Source organism: Rhinoderma darwinii, chromosome 1, assembly GCF_050947455.1.
Source record: "Rhinoderma darwinii isolate aRhiDar2 chromosome 1, aRhiDar2.hap1, whole genome shotgun sequence".
Lineage (NCBI taxonomy): Eukaryota > Metazoa > Chordata > Amphibia > Anura > Rhinodermatidae > Rhinoderma > Rhinoderma darwinii.
Window position 1 is genome coordinate 10,508,061 of NC_134687.1, and position 27,971 is coordinate 10,536,031.

Here is a 27,971-nt window from a genome sequence, read left to right on the forward strand (position 1 = left end):
GCCGGCCTCCCTCCCTCCCTCCCGGCGCGCCGGCCGTCCTCCCTCCCTCCCGGCGCGCCGGCCGTCCTCCCTCCCTCCCGGCGCGCCGGCCGTCCTCCCTCCCTCCCGGCGCGCCGGCCGTCCTCCCTCCCTCCCGGCGCGCCGGCCGTCCTCCCTCCCTCCCGGCGCAGATGTGTAATCACCCTGTGGCCGGGATCTCCCTCAGTCCAGTCACTGCTGCTCAGCCGCTTATCGTAGATTTCCATTCTTTATGTGGGCGGTGAGAGAGTTCGGATCTTCAGGCGATGCCGCCGCTTGTGCTGGCCGTGGGCTGGGTGACAGCTACAAACTCCTCCGTCCTGCGGCATACGGCCGGGTTCCCACGTGGCGTAAACGCTGTGGAATTTCCGCATCGGAATTGAGTGTGAAAACTCTGCAGAATTTACAGTAGCAGCAAAGTGAATAAGATTTAGAAAATCTCCTGCCCGCGCTGCGGAAAAAAAAAACACAGCGAAAACGTTCATAAATTGACCTGCGGTGCGGAATTTATATCTACAGCATGTCAATTTATGCGGTGTTTTCGTTGCTTTCCTGTTGCGGAGTTTTCCCATTGAATTCAATAGGGACGTAAAACCTGCGACAATTAGCCAAGAGTTTAGACTTTTGCAGCAAATCTGGCGTAAAATTTGCAACGAAAATAAAAATTTTAAAAAAATGATCTTTACCCAGAACTCCCTGCTTCTTCCTCCGGTCCGGCCTTTTGGGATGACGTTGTCACATGGGCTGAAGCGTCACCCAGACCGAACGGCAAAGGAGGGACGCGTCACATGACAATGGGCGGGCTACGCATGAACTTTTATTTTTTCTTCTTACGCGGTTTACCAGTGGAAATTACGCCCGAAACAAACGCATCAATCCTTAACCCACTGTGCCCTGTGGGCATCATGAGGCAAGACCTCCACCCCTAAAATGCTCCGGTCATATGTAAATCTATATCAATCACTGCGTCTATCAACAAAAGTTCTGCAACTTTCTAATATATTTCATGCTGCAATTTCTCACCGCTTTCCAAATCTCTGCTTTGGGCCAGTGAATGGAAACATTTATTGTTTAGATCCAGAAGCCGAATCTCTGTACATGCGGAATACCTCTCACAGCTGAATGTTTGTTACAATTGTATCCAGTCTAGACAATCCTCTGTGAGGTAAAAACAGTCCCGACTCCAGGCTGATCCATTTTACCTGCACTGATACATTGTAGCAAACTATCAAGACAGGAGAGAGATTTTTGCTGGAGGATTGTCTAGACTGGATATCATTGTAGCAAACCCTCAGTAATAGTCAGGTCTGAGCATCTGGATAGAAACAAGAATGTTCCCATTCACTGACAGGAAGCAGAGATCATGAAAATAGTAACAAGTTGAAGCAAAGAGTAGATTACGGAAGTAAAGATTTAATTATTGTATAATAGAAAAATTCTGCAATTCTCCAGGGCTGGAAAACTCCTTTAAGAACTTTCAAAATAATCTCATTGGGCTGGAGAAATATTGATTTTCTTCTTCCTTCTCGGCTCCTTTTAAGCTTTGCTCGATGAGGACACCGTTATATGAGGGACTCCGGCAGGTGGAAGCGGAGGTGGTCTGAAATCCACCTCTCGTCTCACGAGGGGCTCATTCTGCTGCCGTGTCCCTCCCCCATGCTTTACACTGCAGCTCTGCTTCGAGTTCTGACACTCAATTGTGGAAGACAAGATTGAAAAGTAATTGGCGCCGGTCGGGGGGTGCAATGCGTCCGTTTTGCTCCGTGGATGGCAGCGCTGAACTGACTATAGAAGGAGAAGACTGTAACGAACGCGTCAGTGCCGAGTGCGATCCGCCAGCGATAACTTTCCAATTAGTAATAATTATTTGTTCATTTGCCGAGATGCTGGAGGACGGCCAACCACCATATTGATTCGACGCCTAATGAGCCAATGTTTACGTTCGCTTCCCGGTATATTCTGACATGAATCTATTTATTTCTGCAATAAACACAACTCCTCGTAACCCGCCATTAAAACGATTTCCTCGTCTTCTCCGACCCCCAAATTCCCTGGCGAAACCATGAACAGAGCCGAGAAAACGTAGAGCGACTTTAACCTTTACAGAGGTCAATGGGTCCGGATGCCGCCTTCACTTGGCACCTTAATACATAGTTGATTAACGTTGTCAATATTTTGCTTTACTCATTTTCTGATGGACTTCTACTCCAGTCACATCCAGAGCAGCATTCACAATTACGCTGGCTACCCTTGTAGATCGATGCTCAACAGAAGATACATACGGGATTGTTATCTGAGCTTCTGTCTGGTCCCAATTCAAGTCCACAAAATTTTGAATGCAGCTTCGGATGTGACTGGAGTATAAGACATGATGTAACTCAGGATCAGCAGAAGCGATGAAATAGCAGAATGACCCAACATTATACGTACAGCGTGAAAAAAGTTCCAAAAGTGAAGGTACTCAAGCTTTTTATCACACAGATTCTACTGAGGAGTCAATGATCCTAAAAAGTTGGCACTCCGTTTTTATGTAACACAACCCAAGCTGCACCAAAAACATATACTAGCACCTATGGAAAAGAAAAATCTGCTTTGGAACATCAATTTACAACATTTTATCTACATAAAACCCTGTAAGTCACGTGTCTGGCAGAGGGGCGGAGCTATTCCACAGTTTCCAGCAGCAGCTTTGGATGTGAATAGAGAAAAATACTACAATATTACCTTAAAATTGGGAAAAGGTAACAACTTTTTATGTAGACGTTGTGAAAAGTGTCATTGAACTAGAAGTAGGATTAGATTTGTTTGTGGCAACACTTGGGGACTTTTGGTCGACCCCCTGACCTACAGGGGCGAGGGACAAGTTAAAGAACAACCCCAGTAGAAAATAAGAAATTCTTTATGGCAGGGACTATACATGTCCCTCACCTCCCTATTGTGGAGTCTTTGTGCTCCCTGTACTCGCGGTTACAGTATGGTTTCTACATAGTAGCAGTTTGCGGCGTGGATCCCTGACACTTATTTTCCCACGCCAGAAAAGGTGTCAGACTCCGATTCCATATGGCTGTTATTGCAGAGTCGTGTAGTCACAGCAGATCGAGCGATCTAGTATATAATGTGACTGCAGCATCGGAAGTCATCACGGATTGGCTTTTGCACTAGGGTCTGGTCCAGTCCACATACTGTGACCATACGCACAAGAGAGGGTCGGTACAGGGACGTATCTGGTGACAGACGACTATAGTGTACTTACGGCTATAGAGACCGCGCTGACGACAGCTCCGGTGTATCCCAGGAAGAACTTGGATGTGGGAGAAGGCTGGAAATCAGGAGGAGACCGTCAGCGACCAAACATCAGAAAAGTCTTATAATCACTTCTTAAAGGGGATCTGAAGTTTTACACAAATAAAAGGTCAATCACAGTATAATGAAAAGTTCTGCCACTTTCTAATAGACGTTGTCAATGTATCGTATCCCTGCGCTGATACATTGGAACAAACTAGAAGGACAGATCTTTGTGCTGCTGTGGTGTTACCTCAGAGGATGGTCTACGCTGGATACCACTGTAACAAAGCCTCAGCTAAAAGAAGTAGAAGCTCCATCGGTTTTTAGCCTCGAAATGTAAACAAGAATGTTTCCACTCTCTGACAGCAAGCAGATATCTTGAAAAGGGTGAAGAATTAAAACATATAGTATATTACAATGTTGTGAAACTTTTCCTGATACGACGATGCAATGACATAAAACTGGGGAAAAATTTTTTGGGGGGGGAAAAGAGAAATCCATGAAGTTTGTGTCGCCAGAGCACGACCCGATCAATTGTGGGACCACGGCCGACCCCCAGAATATCATCTGATAGGTCGCCGTGGTTTTATGCTGGATGTCCCCTGTAAGATGGTTGATGGTGTGTATGTACAGTATATATATATATTATATAGTGAAATAAAATAAAGGAATATCTTCTTCCTGTGATGACCCCATGACAACACTTCCTGTGTTCTGACAACTCAGTGTTATTACAGGGCCATTTTCTTTCACGTTCTTATCTGTGCTAGAAAACTAAAAGCTGGATTCTGATTGGGTGCTATGAGGTCCCGTGGCCCTATGATAACACTGAACTAACAAAACAAAGCGGGAGGAGGTGTTGTCATTAGGACACAGGTAGAGAATCTCTTCTCACAGGAAGCCTAGGACCTGAACCTCTAATATGTGGGGACTGGAATAAGATATGCGGGTGGGGTAAGGAGCTGCACGACTATTGCATTATGGCTCCGCTATTAATTTAAGTCTCTGCTTGCTGTCAAAGAATGGAAACCCCTCACAAGCCTATTACTGAGGGTCTGCTACAATTGTATCCAGTCTGGGCAATACTCTGTAAACTACCACCTTCAGCAGCACATAATCTCTCCTGTCCTGATAGTTTGTTACAATGTATCGGTGCATCTAAAACGGAGTCTAGACTGGTTAAGCTCACAGAGGATGGTCTAGACTGAATACAGTTGTAACAAACCCTCAGCTGTGAGAAGTATTTGGTCTGCATGGGTTGTCAGCCCAAACAATAATTTTTAAACTCACTTAAAGCAAGCAGAGATCTTGGAAACGAGGAATCGAGACATGAAGTGTATTAGAAAGTTGCAGAATAACACGAGAAGCCTCCATTGTAGACACAGAAGTCGATGCCAGGGGGAGATTGGCGCTACTTACCCCGCCCAGCGACGGTTATAAACCTCGTAATGCAGAAAGAAAAGATGAGAAAGGTGAAAATAAAGTAAAAACAAAACGAGCAGATGAAGAAGAGGTGAAAATGGTGATCGTTCCGAGACAGGAGGAAGTGACCATGAAGAACAATGGAGGGAGACGTTCACTGACAGGAAGCAGTTACATTAGCAGCATGGAGCCGGGTTCTCACCTTGCTTGCGTTGCGATTTGCATAGTTGACACCTGCATTGTGACTCTGATTCAACCACTGGGGAAGAGAGAAGAAGTAAAGAAGCGTTAATCATGTGACCCGGTGCTGCAGTATTCTGATAGGGCTACGCGGCGACTTTTGTGGCGCAACATCAAGTCAAGCGAGCCAAAAAAAAAAATGCGATTTGTCTGCGACTTACGTTAAAGTTTGTGAAAGACACGTGCGATCTGCACCTAAAAAAAAATATAGCAGGTTTCGTTTTTTTGTGACTGTCGTGTCGCGGTCGTCACATGACCACGATCTCCATGTCGCCGTGTAGCCTTACGTGCTGCGCTGGGGACGGCGGAACGCAGTCCTATGTAAATCATCGTATCATTAAAAGATCTAAAACTTTCTAATACATATAAGTGTTTTCATGCCTCAACATGTTCAATCTCTCTGCTTGTTGTCATTGAGTGAAAACACTTTACTTTCTAGGGGGTCAAAACTCCTCTAGGCATATTCCTGCTCACAAAGTGGATGGGTTTGGTACATTGTATCAGCGTAGATAACCCAGTGACCTATCAATCTCTGTCTTGTCCTGGACACCTGCACTGATACATTGTAACAAGCCCATCAGCTGTGGTTTTCAGAAACTTCCTGGCAGCAAGCAGAGATCGTGAATAGGGTAAAAATTGATACAAAGTATATGAAACTGTTGCAGCACGTCAGTATACGCCAAGTAAAGAGATCGTCCAGTCTAATGTGAAACGTTCTGCAACATTAGAAGATACATTGTGTTCCAATTTCTCACCATTTTGAAGATCTCAGTTTGCTGTCAGTGAATGCTGAAACCCAGACAGCGTCTGTTACAATTGCATCATGCCTAGACAATCCTCTGTGAGCTAAACCCAACCTGAGAGTTTGTTACAATGGATCATTGCAGGTGAAGTGTGCGAGTGTGGAGTACAAGCTGTTCCGATTGTCTAGACTGGAAACAATTGTAACGCACCCCCAGCTGTGAGAAGTATTAGGTCTGTACAGGTTTTCAGTCTCTGGATGAAACAATAACTTTTTACTATACATTAGGTTTTCTTTACATAAGACTGGACAACCCCTTTGGGCAGTAAGATGACGGGGCAGGAAGAGTTGTCATGGGGACACAGGTAAGGAATCTCGTGAGGAGGTGTGGAACACACAGAAGGGGCTTTATGGCAGGATGAGGGGCTGTTCTCCTTTAATTCGGGGTACTGCTTGGCATGCGACTTGTGGGGATCGGGACGTTCCGGTGACAGGCGGGGTGTTTACTGCAGTGAACAGACGGCCCTCTGAGCCACGCAGGAGTTATCCAAGCCCACGGCAGCTTTCTAAATGTCATCCCAGTGACAGTGACAAACATGTCACTGGCTGTGAGTGGGATCAGTGCTCGGAGGATTAACCTCATCATTGCCATACACTAGCCGACTGAAATATACATGTACAGGGATGAGAACAAGAGCTTGCAATCTAATCCCTACCCCAGAATACAAGACTTGCGGTCAGGGATCTGGGAAAGCTGGGTGCCAATAGCTTTGGGAGCTGGAGTGTAGTTCAATCACTCAGGAATATAATGACATTCCCGTAGTTTATAAGATATTGGGGCCCTGAGACGGCATGCAGGATTACAGGCTGTTGTATACTCTAGCCACATCCGGAGCTGCATTCACAATTCTACCGATTCTCCTGTCAGCTCTCAGGTCTTCACATTTAGGTTGAGGGCTTCCGATGGAGGAAAAACTACATTTGCTTAAATGCAGTGCAGCAGAGTGAAGTGACTAACGACAGCTAAACTGTGTTTGCCGTTCATGCAGCTTTGGAGGTGACAAGTGTATGAAGCATGGAATAAACTTTATACAATTATCAAGCTTCATATTCATAATGAAAAATTCAGTAAATCTCTGATTTACTTTGTGTATTAATTCTTCACCATTTACAAGATCTCTACTTGCTGTCAGTGAAGGAGTACACTCGTTTAAATCAAGGCTGTAAAACCCGTCCACAGCTGAGAGTTTGTTACAATTGCATCCAGTCTCGATCATCCTCTGAAATAAACGCAGTAGCACAAATCTCTCTAATGTTCTGCTGGTTTGTTACAATGCATCAGTGCAGCGGACACCTGTCAGTCTAGAGTCCAAGCTGTTTAGCTCACAGAGGATGGTCTACACTGGATACAATCGTAACACTAATATATATATATATATATATATATATATATATATATATATATATATATATATATATATATATATATCCCTACTGCCCCCTGTTCTTCCAGAGTATACGGCCCTCACCCAGGCAGTGCCCTGCACAGGGACAGGAGTAGCTAATAGGCACTGGACCTTAAAGGGGTATTCCAGCCAAAAGCATTTATCCACTAGATAGGTGATGTTAGATTTGTGGGGGCTCAATCGCTGGGGCGAGGTACCCCAGACTGAAGAGAAAAGTGGCAAGAACTTGTATAAGCCGCCCGCCGAGGCCATACGCCATTGTACCAGTCACCGCCATTATTTTTAATGCACTTAAATTTCCCCGTTCTTCTCTTGCAGGAGGAAAGTTCTTACTAGAAGGCCGGATTGACACGAGTGTGTGCGTAGGCACTTAACAGCTCCGTGTGTCAGCCCCGTATGATGCGCGGCCGCGTGATTTTCGCGCAGCCGCCATCATTATGACACTCTGTTTGTATGTTTGTAGCACGTGGTGCTTTTCTGTTCTCATTCATTCAGTACTTTTTACTACGGTTGTGCGAATCAAGCGCGTCCCAGGGAAGTGCTTCCGTGTGGCGCGCGTTATTTTCACGCACCCATTGACTTCAACGGGTGCGTGATACGCAAACAACGCACAAATATAGGACACACGCTGCGTGAAACTCACGGACAGTCTGCACGGCCCCATAGAGCAACATAGGTCCGTGCGAGGCGCGTGAAAATCACGCGCGGTGCACGGACGTATATTCAGACAAATGTATAATAGGTCCGTGCAACACGCGTGATTTTCACACGCCTCGCACGGACCTATGTTAGTCTATGGGGCCGTGCAGACTGTCCGTGAGTTTCACGCAGCGTGTCCGCGTTTTTTGCATCAAAGAGAGCGAGAGAGAGAGAAAGCGCTTGGAGGGAGAGAGAGAGAGAGCTTGGAGAGAGAGAGAGTGAGCGCGAGAGCGAGAGCTTGGAGAGAGAGAGAGAGAGAGAGAGCGCGCGCGAGAGCTTGGAGAGAGAGAGAGAGAGAGAGAGAGAGCAAGAGAGAGAGCTTGGAGAGAGAGAGAGAGAGCGAGCTTGGAGAGAGAGAGAGCGAGAGAGAGCGAGAGAGAGCGAGCTGCGAGAGCGAGCTTGGAGAGAGAGAGAGCTTGGAGAGAGAGAGAGAGCTTGGAGAGAGAGAGAGAGCTTGGAGAGAGAGAGAGAGCTTGGAGAGAGAGAGAGCTTGGAGAGAGAGAGAGCTTGGAGAGAGAGAGAGAGCTTGGAGAGAGAGAGAGAGAGAGCTTGGAGAGAGAGAGAGAGAGAGCTTGGAGAGAGAGAGAGAGAGAGAGAGAGAGAGAGCGCTGGGAGAGGGAGAGGGATATGAGATAGACTAAATTACCAATTGGTCCTCTGAGTGATCGCTGCTTACATGTGGAAACATCTGCTGCTTTGGTCTCTGCTGTAGATATAACCAGCCCCGCGGCTCTATAAAGGAGGTAGCGCTCCAGCTCTCCACAGACCCAACATACCATAATAATCTGCTTTTTTACAGTTACATTCTCCTCCTATTGCTCTGCATGTGTGTCAGTCGTCTCTGCAGTTCTAGCATTCTATTAATAAACCAGAAAGTTTAGGATGAAAAGAACTAGATAGAGTAGTGCTGCAGTGTAAAGAAACGAGGGAGAACAGGGTAGAATATGAGTTTACTGGTAAAATTAAAAAAAAATAAAAAAAATGGTGTGTGTAATCTCAGGGGTCTCAGCGATCGGAGGGGATATCTTTATATCCTTCCATTTTGGCTCTGGTGGAATGATCTGCGCTGTTTGTTTATTCTAGATAAAGACGTCTCAGAGATGAATGGGAGAATGCGAGAAGCCGGAGGCTCGGGGGAGGGGGGGGGGGGTCACCAGGTCCAGCGGTCAGAATGTACACAGTGCCCCATGGGGCCCCTGATATTACTGTATGACAGGTGTGGGGGTGTTCGTGGTAAAAACATGGGGGTGGGATACTTACACGGTAATTATACATTGAACAAGAGCCACAAAGATTGTGCCCCCAGCCGCCATTGTGCCCCCAGCCGCCACTGTGCCCCCAGCTGCCACTGTGCCCCCATTGTGCACCCAGCCGCCATTGTGCCCCCAGCTGCCACTGTGCCCCCATTGTGCCCCCAGCCGCCATTGTGCCCCCAGCTGCCACTGTGCCCCCATTGTGCCCCCAGCCGCCATTGTGCCCCCAGCCGCCATTGTGCCCCCAGCCGCCATTGTGCCCCCTCACCATGTACCCCCAGCAGTCCCTACAACCATCCTGCATCCTCATCGAGCCCCCAACACCCAATGTCCCCCGGCTCCATACAGAACGCCACTCACCTGCCAGAAGACGGTGGACGACAGGGTCTGATTTGGCAGCAGAAGACCCACAACCTGCAGAAGAGAAAACAACATGTCACCAACCACAGCGTCATCAGATACGGGCAGCAAGTGGGTGGTCAGTATATTATACTGTATAGGGTGCCCAGCTTTTATTAGATCCCCCACATGGGAACAGTATCTGGCAGTGCGGGGTCACTGGGACCCCCATAGATCCCAGGAACGAAGGGGCAGCGGCACCAAGGAATCGTCCTAGGCCCCATTATAATCAGACGATTAATTGACGGAGGGGAAACGTGGCGCGTCTTCATCACTAAAAACACGCCGAAAATTTACAGAACGCTTTTGTTTTCTACGTGACACGTAAATGAATTACAGGCGTGTAAATATAAAACGCACCGTGCGCAGCCACAGCGCCGATTTCTAATGAAGTCAATTGGAAACATCCAATTTTTCTCATGTTCCAGGACGTAAAACTCGCATAAAAATACACAGTGTGAACACGGCTTTAAAAAAGTTTTATAAATTTGCCCTTTTGTGTTTTAACCACTCACCGGATTCAAGATCTCCGCCATGAGCGAGAAGTCTCCTGCTGACACAGCAGAGGGGCTTGTCACAATGTGTCAGTGTAGATAAGAGCTATTAGCCTGGAGTTCAGGGCAAAGAGAGTTTTGCTGCAGTTTTGACCTCAGAGGATTACCCACACTAATACATTGAAACACACCCCTCAGCTCTGTGAGCAGGACTAGGTCAGGACAGGTTTTCCTTTTATGAAGGTGAACAAGAACACTTCACTCACTGACAAGCAGCAGAGATCTTGAAACGTAATATAAAGTATACTGGAAAATTGTAGAACTTTTATCACGCAACGATGGAACTTAATAAGCGTCAGATTATCAAACATTCCGGATTATGAGACATAGAAGTGAGAAAAAAGGGCACCTGTGACGGTCAAGAAAATGTGCCGCAATCTAGCAGGATCAGCACCCACTAAACGGGCCCTCCAAACCGGGCCATGTCAATGTACGCCTGAGCCTTCTCAGCCAATCAGAGATACCAAGACAAGTCATGTGATGGCTCCTCCCCATGGTCTGCAACTTTTCAAAAAATGTACATAAATTTGCATACAATTTTTGGCTCCACCCACTGCCAGAGGAAGGGGTGGGGCTAGTGAATATTTACAGACATCCTCACCCCCTTCTGTACATTATAGCTGTTGACAGATCCTCTATAACGATAGAGAACGTGACAATCTGTGTTTAGTCTCCAGATTACTGGGCGCCTCCTAGAGACAAGTTCCAGATTATCGGAAGCCATTTTACACTGGTCAGGCCAGCGCGGCGTCGTAGGATTTACGATTTATGTCCGGATTTATAAAAATCAGAAAACGCAAATCAAATCTAAAAAATATCCGTCATTGCTTCACCTTTATGGAGAATCGCAGGAGCAGCTGCATCGTGTGACCACCGGAGGCGCCGGTTCTGAACAATCAGATTTTAACTCTTTATTTTCAGACCTTTTGGATGTAACCTTCTCGATAATAACTTTTTAGGCCACACAGCCGTATTATTCCTGGATTTAATTTATTTTTATGGTGACAAATTCTGCATTTTTAGGTGAATATAAATTTACATACTAGAACTCCTTTAATCCGGGATCCAATAATCTGAAACGTTGAGAACTGATGAATTTTTACGACCATTTTAGGAGCTGTTTTTCTATTGACCCATTGAAAAACGGCTCAAAAAGCGACATGCGCTCCTTTTTTACGGGGCTTTTTTTCCCCGAGGGAACGGAACACCATTTTTCCCAACGGGCAGATGTTTGGAGGCGTTCAGCCCCCGTATTTTCAGCAATTTTTCGGGAGGGTTTTTTTTAGGAGAGGGCAACATTTTTTTATTGGGTCCCCAGGGTCTCCTAGGCAGAAAGTGGGTGGTTAGGATATTATACTGTACAGGGTGCCCCAGTTTAAATAGTACCGTTTTATTAGTACCCCTACATGGGTGATAACCACTAATGGCCACCATTCCAGTGCCCACAGGGGCTTGCCCCAAAACAAAAGTGGCATTTAGAGGAACTTTTTGATGCTAAACATAGCTGGCATATTAGGATTAGATATAGTGGGGTCTGACCGCCGGGACCCCCACAGATGCCAAGAACAAAGGGGCAGCGGTACCAAGGGATGGTTCTAGGCCCGATTATAACCAAATGTCGTCTAATGGATGGAGGGAAGACCCCCATGTAGATTAATATTCAATACAATGCAGATTTAGGGTCCATGTGGGTGACAGGCGGAGGCGCGAGGCACAGGGTGAGGTCGCCAGTTGTCACTGAATGGATAGCCTGCGGTCCCGTGGAGGTTTGCACAGGTGACTGTGGACGGACGCCCCCCCCCCCCGGGCCGTAGTTAACTTGTTGCCGGGTAATTGCACAGCCCGACAGTTCACAGTCCTCAATCACGGTGACGGGCGTACATTAGTGTAATGACTGGACGCCTCTGGCCCGCAGGGCATCGCAGCTGTGTGGTTAATACCCCCACCATCCGCATCCCTGTGTGGTTAATACCCCCACCATCCGCATCCCTGTGTGGTTAATACCCCCACCATCCGCATCCCTGTGTGGTTAATACCCCCACCATCCGCATCCCTGTGTGGTTAATACCCCCACCATCCGCATCCCTGTGTGGTTAATACCCCCACCATCCGCATCCCTGTGTGGTTAATACCCCCACCATCCGCATCCCTGTGTGGTTAATACCCCCACCATCCGCATCCCTGTGTGGTTAATACCCCCACCATCCGCATCCCTTGGTGGTTAATACCCCCACCATCCGCATCCCTTGGTGGTTAATACCCCCACCATCCGCATCCCTTGGTGGTTAATACCCCCACCATCCGCATCCCTGGGTGGTTAATACCCCCACCATCCGCATCCCTTGGTGGTTAATACCCCCACCATCCGCATCCCTTGGTGGTTAATACCCCCACCATCCGCATCCCTGTGTGGTTAATACCCCCACCATCCGCATCCCTGTGTGGTTAATACCCCCACCATCCGCATCCCTGTGTGGTTAATACCCCCACCATCCGCATCCCTGTGTGGTTAATACCCCCACCATCCGCATCCCTTGGTGGTTAATACCCCCACCATCCGCATCCCTTGGTGGTTAATACCCCCACCATCCGCATCCCTTGGTGGTTAATACCCCCACCATCCGCATCCCTGGGTGGTTAATACCCCCACCATCCGCATCCCTTGGTGGTTAATACCCCCACCATCCGCATCCCTTGGTGGTTAATACCCCCACCATCCGCATCCCTGTGTGGTTAATACCCCCACCATCCGCATCCCTCCAGTCACTTCCGCCCCTTTAAGCCGTCAATAAAGGTGACGTGAAAGTTTAATTGGGGCCAATGTGAGCGGAAAATCAAAATCCCCTCAACGAGACGCCCGGCGCCTCCGATGACGTTACTGGGGGTCATTTATCTACTAACTGCATGATCAGCAAATCCCGAGTTACACACCTGTCACCCCTTTTAATAAGAGGGTGCTATTGGGGTGACGCGGCAGGGCGGCGGCTATGTAGTGACCTCAGAGTCCCGCTCGCTGCCATGTGACTCGCTAGCGTTACCGGATTTTAGTACATATAGGCGGTCATGGCTCGTAACGCAATTCCTTATATACGGTCAGCGGCTTCAATTTTTACCCGTTTATGGCCACCTTAAAGGGCCAGTACCCCTAAAACCAGTCCGTGTTTTTTTTCCCCAGTATATTTGTAGGAAAAGCTGGGTGATAATCAATACAGCGTCTACTGGGACTCCCGAAAGGAAAAACACATCCTATCCTGCAGGAGGGACGTTTGGTAGTCTGGGAAAGCTGGGTGACCACCCTGTAGAAGGTGTAGTGACAGCAATATAGGTGGTCACCCAGCTTTCCCAGGAGCAGATAAACCAAAGAAACCGCAGAATAAAATTTCTAGCAACTTGACATTAGAGGACGACTCAAGGACTTGTATTTCCTGAAGGATTTTTTCTTTTTTTTTTGATCTTGGGCCTCATTAGAGTCAAAGGGCAACTTTTTGTTTGCTCAGTCCTGAGACGTGTCCCTAAGTGGTCCTGAAGTGCCAACACCCTTTGAAAATGAGAGCAATTGAAATGAGAGGGATGACGACATTACCTTGCAGGAGGAGAGTGATGGACTGACTGGTTAAAAGAGGTCAATCAATGCCCGCGGGGCGCACAGCTGTATCGCCCCCTCCCCCGACCCCCGTCTGATGGGTGCTGCCAGGCATAATGCAGTGTTTACAGCTCAATGACATTCATTTCATGCGGCTCTGAAGGAAACTTCTGCATTAATGAGGCCACTTGTCTCGTTCGGATATAAAGCTCTCCAGGAATTGGGCCCCTCAGGAGGTGAGAACTCCCTGAGCCGGAGCGATCAATAAAAGACACTTCCAGCGCCCGGTCTATTCCTGCTCCGACCTGTATAGCCTGGCACTGCCCACCCCGATGAGTCTACCCCCGAACGACCCAATTATATGCACATACAAAGTTATATCACAAACTCGGCTCTGCTACATCTCCAGCCGACTCATGGTTAATCCACTCCGCGCCTTCATTTCTGAGATCATACGACTTTATTTAAATAAAAAAATCGCAACGCCGAAAAAAAAAAAAATCATACTTACCCAGAACTCTCCCCTTCTTCCTGCAGTCCGGCCTCCTACAATGACGTTTCATCCCATGTGACCGCTGAAGCTTGTGATTGGTTGTAGCGGTCACATGGGATGAAACGTCATCCTAGGAGGCCGGCCTGGAGGAAGAAGCGCACAATTCTGGGTAAGTATAGGATTATTTTATTTTCTGAATTGCGATTTTTTTTTTTTGCGGAGGAATCGCTGCTTTTTTGCCGCAAAAATCGCAACATTTGATATTTGTTGCGAGTTTTTACCTCCACATTGAATTCAATGGGGAAAATGCACAACAGAAAAGCAGCGATTACGCAAATACAACGGACACGCCGCGGATTTAAAAAAAACGGCACCGCAGGTCAATTTCTGAGCATTTTTGCCGCTTATCATTTACGCAGCGTGAAAGAGATTTGTTCAAACGTCACCCACGCTGCCGCATTACACCGCGGATTGCCGGAAAATCTGCAGTATTTACGCCATGTGTGAACCCGGCCTTAAAGGGCTGATAACAGGGGACAATAGATTGCATTTCAGTGCACATTTGATGCAGATGAAACTTATCCGTTTAGTGCCCCCCAGGACAGAGCACTTTAGACTAGAGTAATAGTGGGTGTAATATGCCAATTATGAAGTGGTGCCCCCCGTGTACAGAACCCTCCGCCCCCTATATGCCCACAGGTCTCCTTCGGAGCAGGATTATTTGCTAGCATAATGGAGGATGGGTACCACAGGGGGCACAGCTCAGGGGGCACACCTCTTATTACCTGGGTCATCTTGTGGGCACTGTTATCAGTCTCCTAGGAGCGATGTATTGTTATAAAGACATGACCCTCAACCACAGAGGAACGGACCGATCATAAGCAGAGTGCAGACTACTACAATATATATACATGTGAGTACTTACTATGGGGGTCCCAAAGGGGATATAACCTGCAAATTAGAAAAAAGAAACAGCAATTAGAGATGAATAGGCTATAAAATGAGGGCAGCAGGAACAATATACATCTCATCCTCTAGGGGGCGCCAGTGTTACTAGTCCTTTAAAGTGAATCTCCACCTTTTAATATCATGTCCTTTCTAGGACCAAAATTCTGTGCAGATTCACATCTTAATATATTTTTATAGTGACTGGAGCTTAGTTTTTCTGATACAAAGCTCCAAATCCTCTGCATAGATATAGTGAAGACATAATAACATTTTCTTGCAGCCACCACTAGAGGGAGCTTATTGCATACAGTTATACAACACACTCAATACTAAAACAGTATACAATAAGCTCCCCCTAGTGGTGGCTGCAGGTAGCCAGAATTTACTAGGCAGAGGATTTCCATATCTGTATCAGAGTAACAAAGCTCGGACAGATCTAAAGGAATGAATCAGCTCACAATTTTTTACTTCGATTTAAAAAAAAGAAAAAAAAAAAAGTGTCTACAAGCGTGGGAATGCAGTTCAAAGCAGATTTGCAGCCTAGATCAGCGTACAATCACACTGCGCTGAGCGAGTTTATAGAAACTTTGCTTTACTTCTTTTTAATTTATCTGGAGTTAGATCATGTTTTATACTCCAGTCACATCCAGAGCTGCATTCATAATTCTGATAGATTCCTATTAACTTTACTGAAGAACCTAACTGCTCCCTGCTACCCCCTGCTGGTACAGGCTCAGTGGTGCATGGTGGGAGATGCAGTGTTTACAATAAAATAAAATAAAAAAAGAAAATCCCACGACGCAGGAAATAGAGGTTCAGCTGAGCTGTTAGGGGCGGGTTTGTCAGCACAATGCTGACTGTTTCTGCATGGCAACTAGCAGATTTGTGGATGCAGCTGTGGATATGAAGCTATATATAGGATATATAGTATTGAACAATAATTACAGCAAAGAGTTAAATCAAAAGGTTTTTTAGGGGGAAACCGTGAACAATATGTCATGAAATATAATAAATCCAGACAGCGGGGTCGGAGGTTGAGGAGGTACCTGACATTCGGAAAGGCATGAAGATCTTCTCATTCGTATCTGGGTGGATGATTGCCTGCGGCGAAAAGGAAACAGTCAGCTCGACGCAGAGGAAACTCAGACTTACGTTCTCCGACATCCCTGACAACTTTATTCTCGGCATATGGACATTAACCGTTTCATGTCGTCTGCATCGCTACAGGACTGTGCCGGTCCCAGAACCTTCACCAAACATAGGACCTTTATGTGATCAATACAGGACCGGTCCCAAACGTATGATCGTCATTCCTACCGGCAGTATCCTTACCAAAGGGGTGACCTCATGGTCTCCTTGCAAGTCCTGCACCAAATGTAAGATTGTCGTCCCTGCAGGACCTCTTCCTATCGTACGACCTCAACGTAAGGAATACGGTATCAGAACGACACGTTATCTCATCATACATATACCAGAATAGGAGCCCCATCATTATCTCAGCTGGGAACATCCAACCAACGAGCTTTACAAGATGAGTGACGTCATGGTTATCCCTACAGAACCAATAATAAATGTGGCACCTCATCATCCATGCAGTAGGAGCAGCCTTCATTGTAGAAAACCTCATCTCATGTTTACAGCCTGTACCCCACAGGTTCTGCACCAACGACTTGACCTGCAGTCCAGGACCTTTTACTGTGGTCGTAAATATCACGGCTACAATATGTGTACCAATTATACGACCTCCAAACCACACAAAGATTCTATATCCAATGTATAGCCGCAAGGTCATCCCTAAAGGAGGTGACCAAAATGTAAGTTTACGACCATCATCTGTTCAGAACCTGCTCCAAATGTATGGGCTCCCGTCATTCCCATCACATATAATGCCAGGTCCTCTGTACAGAGACTATTCCAAAACCTCATCTCTACCTGAACCATATATATGACCAGTTATCAGCCATACAGAGCAAGTAACACATATAGGACCTCAGCATCAGCCCTACAGAATTGTACCTTTATTAGGATTACATATAGACTTCTATATGGTGCCGGTACCAAACATGAAATCATCATTCCCACAGAGGCCATAACATATGAATGATCTCATCTTGTTCATTATAGAGCCTGTACCAAATATATGACATCACTCCTACAAAAGCCATACCATATGTATGACATCTTCTACATAGAGGCTGTATCCTACATATGACATCATAACTTCTACAGAAGCCAGACCATATGTATGACATCTTCTATATAGAGGCTGTATCCTACATATGACATCATAACTTCTACAGAAGCCATACCATATGTATGACCTCATCTTCATTGTAGAGCCTTTACCAAATATGACATCATCCCTTCTACAAAAGCCATACCATATGTATGACCTTCTCTTCTATATAGAGGCTGTACCAAACATATGACATCATAATTTCAGAAGCCATTATTATGATTACATATAGACTTCTATATAGAGCCAGTACCAAACATGACATCATCATTCCCACAGAAGCCATATCATATGTATGACCTCATCTTCTTCTTTGTAGAGCAGCTTCCCAATATATGACCTCCATCATTATTTCTACAGGAGCCAGACCATATGTATGACATTATCTTCTTCTGTATAGAGCCGTTACCAAATATATGACAATACACTATGCATGACATCATCTTCTGTTTAAAGCCTGTATCAAATATATGACCTCCTCATCATTCTTGCAGTAGCCATACCATATCTATGACCTCATCGTCTTCTATATAGTCTGTACTAAATCTATGACATCATCATTCCTATGGAAGCCAGAACAGATGTATAACCTAATCTTCTCTATAGAGCAGCTTCCAAATATATGACATCATCATTCCTACAGAAACCTTACAATATGTATGACATCATCTTTCCTACAGAAACCTTTCCATATGTATGACCTCATCGTCTTCTATATAGAGGCAGTACTAAACATATGACATCATTCCTATAGAAGCCAGACCATATGTATGACCTCATCGTCTACTATATAGAGGCAGTACTAAACATATGACATCATTATCATTTCACCAGTCCTACAGGGCCTGCATTATACCTCATCGTCTTCTATAAAGAGGCAGTACTAAACATATGACATCATTCCTATAGAAGCCAGACCATATGTATGACCTAATCGTCTACTATATAGAGGCAGTACTAAACATATATGACATCATTCCTATAGAAGCCAGACCATATGTATGACCTCATCGTCTTCTATCTAGAGGCAGTACTAAACATATATGACATCATTCCTATAGAAGCCAGACCATATGTATGACCTCATTGTCTTCTATATAGAGGCAGTACTAAACATATGACATCATTCCTATAGAAGCCAGACCATATGTATGACCTCATCGTCTACTATATAGAGGCAGTACTAAACATATGACATCATTATCATTTCACCAGTCCTACAGGGCCTGCATTATACCTCATCGTCTTCTATAAAGAGGCAGTACTAAACATATGACATCATTCCTATAGAAGCCAGACCATATGTATGACCTAATCGTCTACTATATAGAGGCAGTACTAAACATATGACATCATTATCATTTCACCAGTCCTACAGGGCCTGCATTATACCTCATCGTCTTCTATAAAGAGGCAGTACTAAACATATGACATCATTCCTATAGAAGCCAGACCATATGTATGACCTAATCGTCTACTATATAGAGGCAGTACTAAACAGATATGGCATCATTCCTATAGAAGCCAGACCATATGTATGACCTCATCGTCTTCTATATAGAGGCAGTACTAAACATATGACATCATTCCTATAGAAGCCAGACCATATGTATGACCTAATCGTCTACTATATAGAGGCAGTACTAAACAGATATGACATCATTCCTATAGAAGCCAGACCATATGTATGACCTCATCGTCTTCTATATAGAGGCAGTACTAAACATATGACATCATTCCTATAGAAGCCAGACCATATGTATGACCTAATCGTCTACTATATAGAGGCAGTACTAAACAGATATGACATCATTCCTATAGAAGCCAGACCATATGTATGACCTCATCGTCTTCTATATAGAGGCAGTACTAAACATATGACATCATTATCATTTCACCAGTCCTACAGGGCCTGCATTATACCTCATCTAGAGCCTGGTCACAATGTAGGACCTGACCGCCTTCTGTGTGGAGCCTGTAATAAAAGTATAACCTCCATCATCCATACAGAAGAGACTAGATGATCTGTTCATCGCTTTAATACCAATATGTATTATATGACGGCCCACTCGTGTCCTATACCCTATGGATTAGAACGTAATCTCTTCAGCCTAGCTGGCCTTTCACGAAAAGCTCAACTTCCCATTGCTTCATTTTATTTTTCCCCTTTTAAGCCATCGTTAGCGCTCATTACAATAAGGATCGTCTGAAAAAATAAAAAATAAAATCCCAACCTGGTGACTGAACCGCTGGGCATGGCAAGAAATCAGCTGGTCTGTCAGAAGGCACGCACGTCTCACCTCCGCACCGAGGTACGAGCGGCAGCAGATGTTATGTCAGCAGCGAATACAATACAAGAGCCGCATTAAATGCACATAAATTGTCAGCCCTTATGGCTCCGCTGTCCTGGGGCGTCTTTATTGTATTTATTTTCTACCTTTTTAAAGGTGTTTATCGTCTAATATGCAGATTTTACCTGCTCGTGTTTCCGTAGCGCACCTGCTTTCCAAGTCACATCCCGGTGAGGGGTGTAAGGTAGCACCGGCGGGGTGGAGAGAAGACCTAGAGAACGCTGCCGGCCTCGAAGTACGTAGCCGTCCTTTCCTGCTGCTTGTATATACTCCGGAGCAGCTTGGAAGGTGGGGTCCCCCCCCCCCCCCCCGCGTGTATAGAATCCCCCACAGATTGGCGTTCATTTCGCATTCGTCTCTCCACACCCTCTTACTTAAACTTGCGTAATTTTTCAAGATTTCACCAATTAACACGTACTTCATTATCCTAGGATTAATTACGTGTATGGTTTGCAGAGGTGTGTAAAGAGGTAAAGTTTTATGTTAATGATGCCAGGAGGTTCTAGGCAAAGCAGGATGGATTTTTGTTATTTTGGGAAAAAGGAGATGTTCGAGGAGCGGTACAAGTTTCTAGGGGGGCTGGCAAACTGGGAACAGGATGGGACAACGGTAGAGTATACCCAGCATAAGAGGAGGAAGGCACGTTATTTTGTCAGTCACCCTGGGGCGAGCGCCAAGCAGTCCACCCCCAAGATGTCCTCAGTGCTTCTCTAGCAAAGTGATGTGGTCAGAGGATATCTTACCGTCAATTAGTGGGATACCCTTAGAAGTCAGGAATGGGGACACTGATGGGATATTTAAAGGGAAGGTTCAGTTTCAGATATCTTCGGACATGTCATTGGTGGGGTTGCGTATGCTGGGACTCCAACATCTAGAAGTTCTTCTGGCAAATCTCTAGTTGAAATCAGTAGGACTGTAATGTATATGTGGCATAGCGCCACGGCTCCCATCGTTCTAGTCCTTAAATGGGTTTTCCATCTCATGGACCACACCACCAACATCTCAGAAGATCTCAAGAAGAGGAACCTTGAAAGGGATAGTTCCAATAACCCAACTCAGTGGACTATTATAGTTCTATTGGACTGTTGGGAGGTTTTTGAACACAAAACTTTATGGCATATCAATAGAATATACTTAAAGTGTTGGATTACTGGGCATCGCAAAGCTGGTACCTCCACCAATGCCAAGAATGCGTCGCCAGTTGGCATGAGTAGCGTCCTGCATGCTCTATTGTATATAAAGCCCACAAAAGCCAGGCCAATGGACGGATTTCTAGGTAACCGGGCACAGGGACAACATTTTTGGGATGCCAAATTAGAAGAATTCCAAGTTCTGGACTCAACAATATCCAGACACCACCTAAACTGCGAGAGGGAGAGAGTTGGGTAACGTTGATTGCATATTTGCCCAAAGTTAGGTGTGACGATTATGGCTACACTATAGTCTGGCCTTCTCCAACTCATACAACTCAAATTACCCAGAATTCCATAGGACTAAAAGCCGGCCATAGACATTACATCAGGTTTTGTTTTCAATAGTTTTTTATTAAACAGTTTTTTGTAATATAATAATAACACAGACTCGCAGAGTCTCAACTTTTGCATATCAATAATACAATTAAACAAAGTATTAGACCAACATGGTCTCCAATAAATCTCACATTATATATCATTCATGATGTCAACACTTCTGCCAAATATATAGTATATAAATGCCTTCATTACTAACATAGGTAACCAATCTTGACATCACATTGCTTTATAGAGTACCTTAACATGGCCTCTAAGGAAAAAATATAAGAGAGAAAAACAAAACACACACAATAAACAAAAGAAGGATAAGGAGGGGGGGAAGGAAAGGTGTAGGGTAGAAGGGTCTTCTAACCATCTCTATGTATTCACGAAAATGTGTGGTTCCTCCATGGGTCCCAAATGGCATCAAATTTGTCTAATGTACCCGCCAGCTGATGTGTTAGGCGGTCATTAACCATTATCCATGAGATCTTAGCGATCAACATATCCATAGACAACGTGGGTGTTCGCCAGGCCCTAGCAATAGTTATTTTAGCTGCCAGAAACACATATCGGAGAAATTTACATGCGGGGGCCCGAACCTCGGGAATAGGACCGCATAGCAGAGCCGTAATCACATCCCTGGGGGGTTTGACTTGGATCACTGTGTTAATAAGCTGGTATACCTGGTTCCAAAATGTGGCAACCACTGGACACTCCCATAGAATATGCATTAGTGTACCCTCCGCACCACATTGTCTAAAGCAGTGCTTATCCACCAATGGGTTAAAGCGAGCTATACGAGTAGGGACCATATACCATCTCATTAATACTTTATAACCCGCTTCCACCAAGGATGTATTGATAGATAGTTTTGAGGTCGTACATGCCATCTCCCGCCACTGCTCCAATTCCACTCCCGTACCTAGATCATGTTCCCATCGTGTCATGTAAGGGAGTTTACCTTCCGGAGTAACCAGATCGGAATATATCGTGGAAATTTTATGTCGTAAGCCAGAAAGCCAACACAGCCGTTCAAAAGTGGTCAATGTGCTGATGTCCCCCCTCCTGGATTTCCAATTCAACAAGAAGTGGTGTATCTGGATATATCTAAAATGCTCCGATGGGGGCATCGAGTGTGAGTCCTTAAAGTAATCCAGAGTTCTGATGTCCCCCCCTACAACAAAGTCCTTAATCCTGTAAAACCCCTTATTGAGCCACCACCGGAATTCCATTCTACGCAGACCCGGAGGAAAGGCAGAATTACCCGTGATGGTCATGAGCGGATTATGGGGTGATTTAATATGGAATCTCTTTCTAAGCGAGTCCCACAGCTGTAACATCTGAGAAAGCACAGGGGAGAGAACCGGAGGCCTGTCCGAGGACTCCATCCACAGTAGCGTTTCCAGCGGGAAACTGGTACATGCGGCCGTCTCAATTTGCGTCCACTGGGGACAGTATGGTCTCGCATACATATCTGTAAATTGCGCCAGACGTGCTGCGTGATAGTATTGTTGGATATTGGGAACCCCCAGACCCCCCGCCGTTTTAGGGGTGAATAAAGTTTGTCTCTGTATTCTCGGTCTTTTAGAACCCCAAATAAACCCCATGATGAGCCCTTGGATTTGTCTAAGCGCCTTCTGAGGGACCACAATAGGGAGCGTGCGAAAATAATATAGCAATCTGGGCAATATCGTCATTTTGATGGAGGCAATGCGGCCAAACCATGAAAGATTAAGAGGGGACCATCTAGTGAGATCCGTAGCTATTTGTTGAAAAAGTGGAGGGAAATTGTCCTCGTAAAGGGACTCTATGGTAGGTGTCAATTTAATACCCAAATACGTCAATCTACGTGCATCCCAATGAAAATCAAAGTTAATTTTTAGGAGCTTCACTACCCCTATTGGCAATGTAAGATTCATTGCCACCGACTTGGAGTGATTGACCTTAAGCCCAGACAGCTTGCCAAACTGATCAAGAATATGAAAGAGATTCGGCAATGATGTGAGAGGTGTCGATATGAAAAGCAGAATGTCATCCGCAAACAAGGCACATTTGTGTTCTACTCCTCCCACCTTCACCCCCCTAATGTCGGGAGAATCTCGTATGAGGTTGGCCAATGGCTCAATAGCCAGCGCAAACAGGGAAGGCGATAGCGGGCACCCCTGTCGCGTTCCTCTGCATATTGGAAAAGCTCCCGACATAAATCCCCTAGAATTTATTTTTGCTGTAGGAAGACAATATAAGATCTTAAGAATAGACAAAAATCCCGTACCGAAGCCCATTCTCTCAAGGACATAAAACAAATAGTCCCAGGATAGCGAGTCAAAGGCTTTCTGGAGGTCAAGGCTTAATAACATACTTTGACGTCCGGAAGTACCATCCCACCCCGAACGAACAGCTGAGATAATGTCCACAGCCCGTCTCGTCTGGTCTTCCGCCTGGCGGAGGGGTATAAATCCCGCCTGATCCTTATGTATATATGTGGCTAGGAATGAATTCAATCTAACCGCCAGAATTTTTGTCATAATCTTAAGATCCACATCAAGAAGGGATATCGGGCGATAGTTAGCCTGATCCGTATGATCCTTATGAGGCTTGGGGATAAGATGTACATCAGGTTTTGGATAACTTTCAGGATGTTCTTACATAAATGACTGTTCCCAAGTTTGACACCCTACCAGTGACAAAAAAAAAATAGATTGGTCAGTACGTAGTGTATTCGATGTCTTTCCATATACCACATCACTTAAAGGGGTGGTCTAATTTATACACCCCAGTAGGGAATTCTGAGTTAAGAGAGAGGTTATCCTGTTCAGTGGAGAGCGGTCACATGTAACATCTCTCTCTCTGGAGGACCTGTCCTGTATTACGCAGACAACACATTGATATGAATGGACACTGTAATACTTCATTTCTCCTGTGGTGGCACTGCAGGGAAACTGAACACTTACTGCCAGGTTTTTCCACAGATCACAGCTGATCGCTGGGGGTCCCTTCAGGGGGATAATTTGTGATCAGCTTGTTATTAGTGTCTCTTGACAATAAGTAGGGGTTGACCAAAGTGGAGAACCCCTTTAAGCATAACTGGTGACTTTGCCCATGTTCATTTTAAAAAGGTATCTTCACGGAGATGGAAGCCAATAAAAGTCATACATGGTATTTAATGGAAATATAAATCCGATCTGCAGCGGAACTCACCTGCTTTATCTTCTGAGCCGCCCAAAGCTGAAAACACAACGGAGAAATCAATGAGTGAAACATAAAAAGTACTGATCTATACAGAACATCGTGCATTACTAGATGATCCGCAGGACCAGCATCATCCCAGGAGGCCGGCCCTTCATGTCATCCAGACCGGGTCAATGTTTCATCCCATGTGACCGCCGCTACAGCCTGTGATTGGCTGCAGGGGCGGTCACGTGGAATGAGGTGTCATCCCAGGAGGCCGGCCCTTGATGTCATTCAGGCCGGCCTCCTGGGTCGATGTTTCATCCCATGTGACCGCCGCTACAGCCTGCGATTGGCTGCAGTGATCACGTGGCATGAAACATCATTCCAGAAGACCGACTTGGAGGAAGAAACACAGACTCGTGGGTAAGTATAAGATTTTTTTTTTCTGAGTTGCGTTTCTTGCCGCGGAATCAATGCAATATCTGTTATTTGTCGCGGCTTTTACCTTCCCTTTGAATTCAATGGGGAAAACCTGCAACAAATAAGTTGCGTTTACGCAAATACAATCGACATGCTGCCGAATAAAATTCCGCACCGCAGGCGGGTGGATGAAATCTGTTTTTTAATCTCATCCACTTTGCAGCTACTGTATTTGCTGCGGATTTTCCGCAGCAAATTCTGTTGCGGAAAATCTGCAGTATTTACGCAACGTGTGAACATGGCCTTACGATAGTTACAGGGAGTGGGGGGGGGGGGTTGTCTATACTTTTTCATTATTAAAAGCTTGTTTGCATAATGGGATTGCGGAGAAATGATATTATTCTGTTCAACAAGACTCCTCTTTACACCTAATACAATTCACGCCCGCCTGGCGAGCGCTCATGCTTCATTTCATTAATAATTTATATCTAGGCTGATCAATTAGCCGCTCAATTACACTTTGCAATTATCGTTACAAATAGCAAGAATTGTTCAAACTTTAAACATCTTTATTGCTTGTTTCGATGAATAGAATTAGTCTTGAAATTAAAAAAAAAAAAATTAAAAAAAAAAAAAAAAAAAAAAAAGGATGCAGTGTAAAGAATGGAGGATTATTCTGGCTACTTTCTCTGCTTTCTACTGTCCGTAATTACTGATGTGTGCATGGGGAGTGGAGAACGGTTACATAGAGCGTTTCTCGCTCTTGAGGACCGGTCCTGTATTACACAGATAACCCACTAATATGAGTAGACACTGTAATGCTTCATTTCCCCTGTGGAGGCGCTGCAGGGAAATAGAACACTTATACCCCATGCACACGACCGTATTTCCATCTATCCCGAAATACTGTCGGTAAATACGGATCCGCAGGCATCCATATATACGGAAGGGTGTCCGTCTGTATTGCATCCCTATATACGGATCCTTACAAAAAGTGGGAGGTTGCAAATGACGTCATCAACATGTTGCCTAGCAACGCTTCTGTAAATACGGACGATATATGGATGCACATCAGTAGGCATCCGTATTTACAGAAGCACCCCTAGACTTCTATGGGGAGTCCGTGCCGTAATTACTGACAATAGGACGGGTTCTATAATTTTTTCAGCACGGACACCCATCAGTAAAAATACTGCAAGGTGTCCGTGGCCGATAGAAACAAAGGAGTCCGTAATTACGGATGGAAAATACGGTCGTGTGCATGGGGCCTTAAGGTGGCCATACACTTAGGACAACCGTCGGCTAAACGCTCATTCGTCCGACAGCGATTCCTCCATTAATGTGTGCCATTGGCTTATGGTCAGGGGACCCTTAAAAAAAAGTAGGGATTGTAAAAGACGGAGAACCTCTTTAATAAGGTATATTTTAGGGAACACTAGTTTTGGCATATTGCTAGGCTACTAGGGTAGGAAAACACTTCATTACGGCTGGGAGGTCAAGGCTTGACGACATCTTCAGTAGCGCGATCCCGGAAGGCATAAAAATTAATATAGGTTATACATCAAGCGTAATGCAAAAAAAACCAAAAACATTCCTATAGGCACACGAATGAAGTGGTTATATGGCCCAAGGACCCGATTTTGGAAAACAATGCAAAAATCAGAAGCGCAAGAAAGTGCAGATTAACCAAGGCTGGGAAATCTCAGTGTGATTAATCTAATCCTTCCATGGACCCGCCATATGAGGGACCAAGGATAAAGGACCATCAGTGTTGGAGAGACATCTACACCAATATGGCGGTCAACTCCATAGGAAACCAAAAAGGTTTGTCTGCTACAGGTATTTGCTGTAGAAGGGCTGCAGATAGGACCCCCCTGTCACCAGAACTCATGTACATGTTGGTTTGGAGGCCAACAGGCCCCCAATGGAAGCCCATGGGGGCTACGGAAATAGCTTTGACCACCGGATAATTTTTAGATGTAAAAAGGGGTATTCTCATCACAAAACATTTATGGCGTGTCCACGGGATATGCCATTAATGACGGACGCCGGTCCTACCTCTGGTACCGGCACCTACGTCGAGAATAAAAAAAAATATCTTTAGCATTGAAGCTCGTAACCAATCAGGATAAAGCTCCCACATCTGAATGCAAGTATCCGATTGGCACCTGTGGAAATCCCTTCGATACATTTTATTGAATCTGAACTATAAATCTTCTTGATCTTGTGGGTATATATATATATATATATATATATATCATCGTCTTCTTCACGTAAGAGGCTCTGGATCCCTCAGACGGTTTATGAGCAACATATTGTGCATAAATATTTATATTAATGTGTAAATGCCTCGAATATCACACAGGAGGCTGAATGTGAAAAGATTATTAAATTGGTGCAACTGACAACAGACTAATTGATTTACGAGAAGAAATGAGGTTGGACTGAGGAGAGCTGCCAGGGTCCCGAGGAGAGCTGCCAGGGTCCCGAGGAGAGCAGCCAGGGTCCCGAGGAGAGCAGCCAGGGTCCCGAGGAGAGCTGCCAGGGTCCCGAGGAGAGCTGCCAGGGTCCCGAGGAGAGCTGCCAGGGTCCTGAGGGGACTGAGGAGAGCTGCCAGGGTCCTGAGGAGACTGAGGAGAGCAGCCAGGGTCCTGAGGAGAGCAGCCAGGGTCCTGAGGAGAGCTGCCAGGGTCCTGAGGAGAGCTGCCAGGGTCCTGAGGAGAGCTGCCAGGGTCCTGAGGAGAGCTGCCAGGGTCCTGAGGAGAGCTGCCAGGGTCCTGAGGAGAGCTGCCAGGGTCCTGAGGAGAGCTGCCAGGGTCCTGAGGAGAGCTGCCAGGGTCCTGAGGAGAGCTGCCAGGGTCCTGAGGAGAGCTGCCAGGGTCCTGAGGAGAGCTGCCAGGGTCCTGAGGAGAGCTGCCAGGGTCCTGAGGAGAGCTGCCAGGGTCCTGAGGGGACTGAGGAGAGCTGCCAGGGTCATGAGGAGAGCAGGGTACATTTCTCCTCCTAGTTACACATTGTCTGGGGCAGTAGGTAATGATGTCCATTGTTCTCATCACTGGGGACAATGTTCTGTCCCTTCTTCTTTATATAGTTCTGTCTCCAGTAGAGGGTCCTCAGACAACATTCAAATAAATAACTTTGCTCAGCGAGTATCAGTTTCAAGGGTATTCACTATGG

General features: G+C 45.7%; 1 protein-coding gene across 3 annotated transcripts in view; it reads right to left on the minus strand.

Annotated features, from left to right (window-relative positions):
* Nucleotides 1–27,971, minus strand: part of SFXN5 (sideroflexin 5) — a 228,288-nt gene that overhangs the window by 158,828 nt on the left and 41,489 nt on the right. For all 3 annotated transcript variants that reach the window (XM_075855668.1, XM_075855677.1, XM_075855685.1), the window contains exons 4-9: nt 24,402–24,428; nt 16,149–16,203; nt 15,080–15,105; nt 9,486–9,539; nt 4,928–4,984; nt 3,272–3,337 (exon numbers count right to left, since the gene is read on the minus strand). In XM_075855668.1, coding sequence (XP_075711783.1) covers nt 3,272–3,337; nt 4,928–4,984; nt 9,486–9,539; nt 15,080–15,105; nt 16,149–16,203; nt 24,402–24,428 — 285 coding nt within the window. The remainder of the gene's footprint in view (nt 1–3,271; nt 3,338–4,927; nt 4,985–9,485; nt 9,540–15,079; nt 15,106–16,148; nt 16,204–24,401; nt 24,429–27,971) is intronic.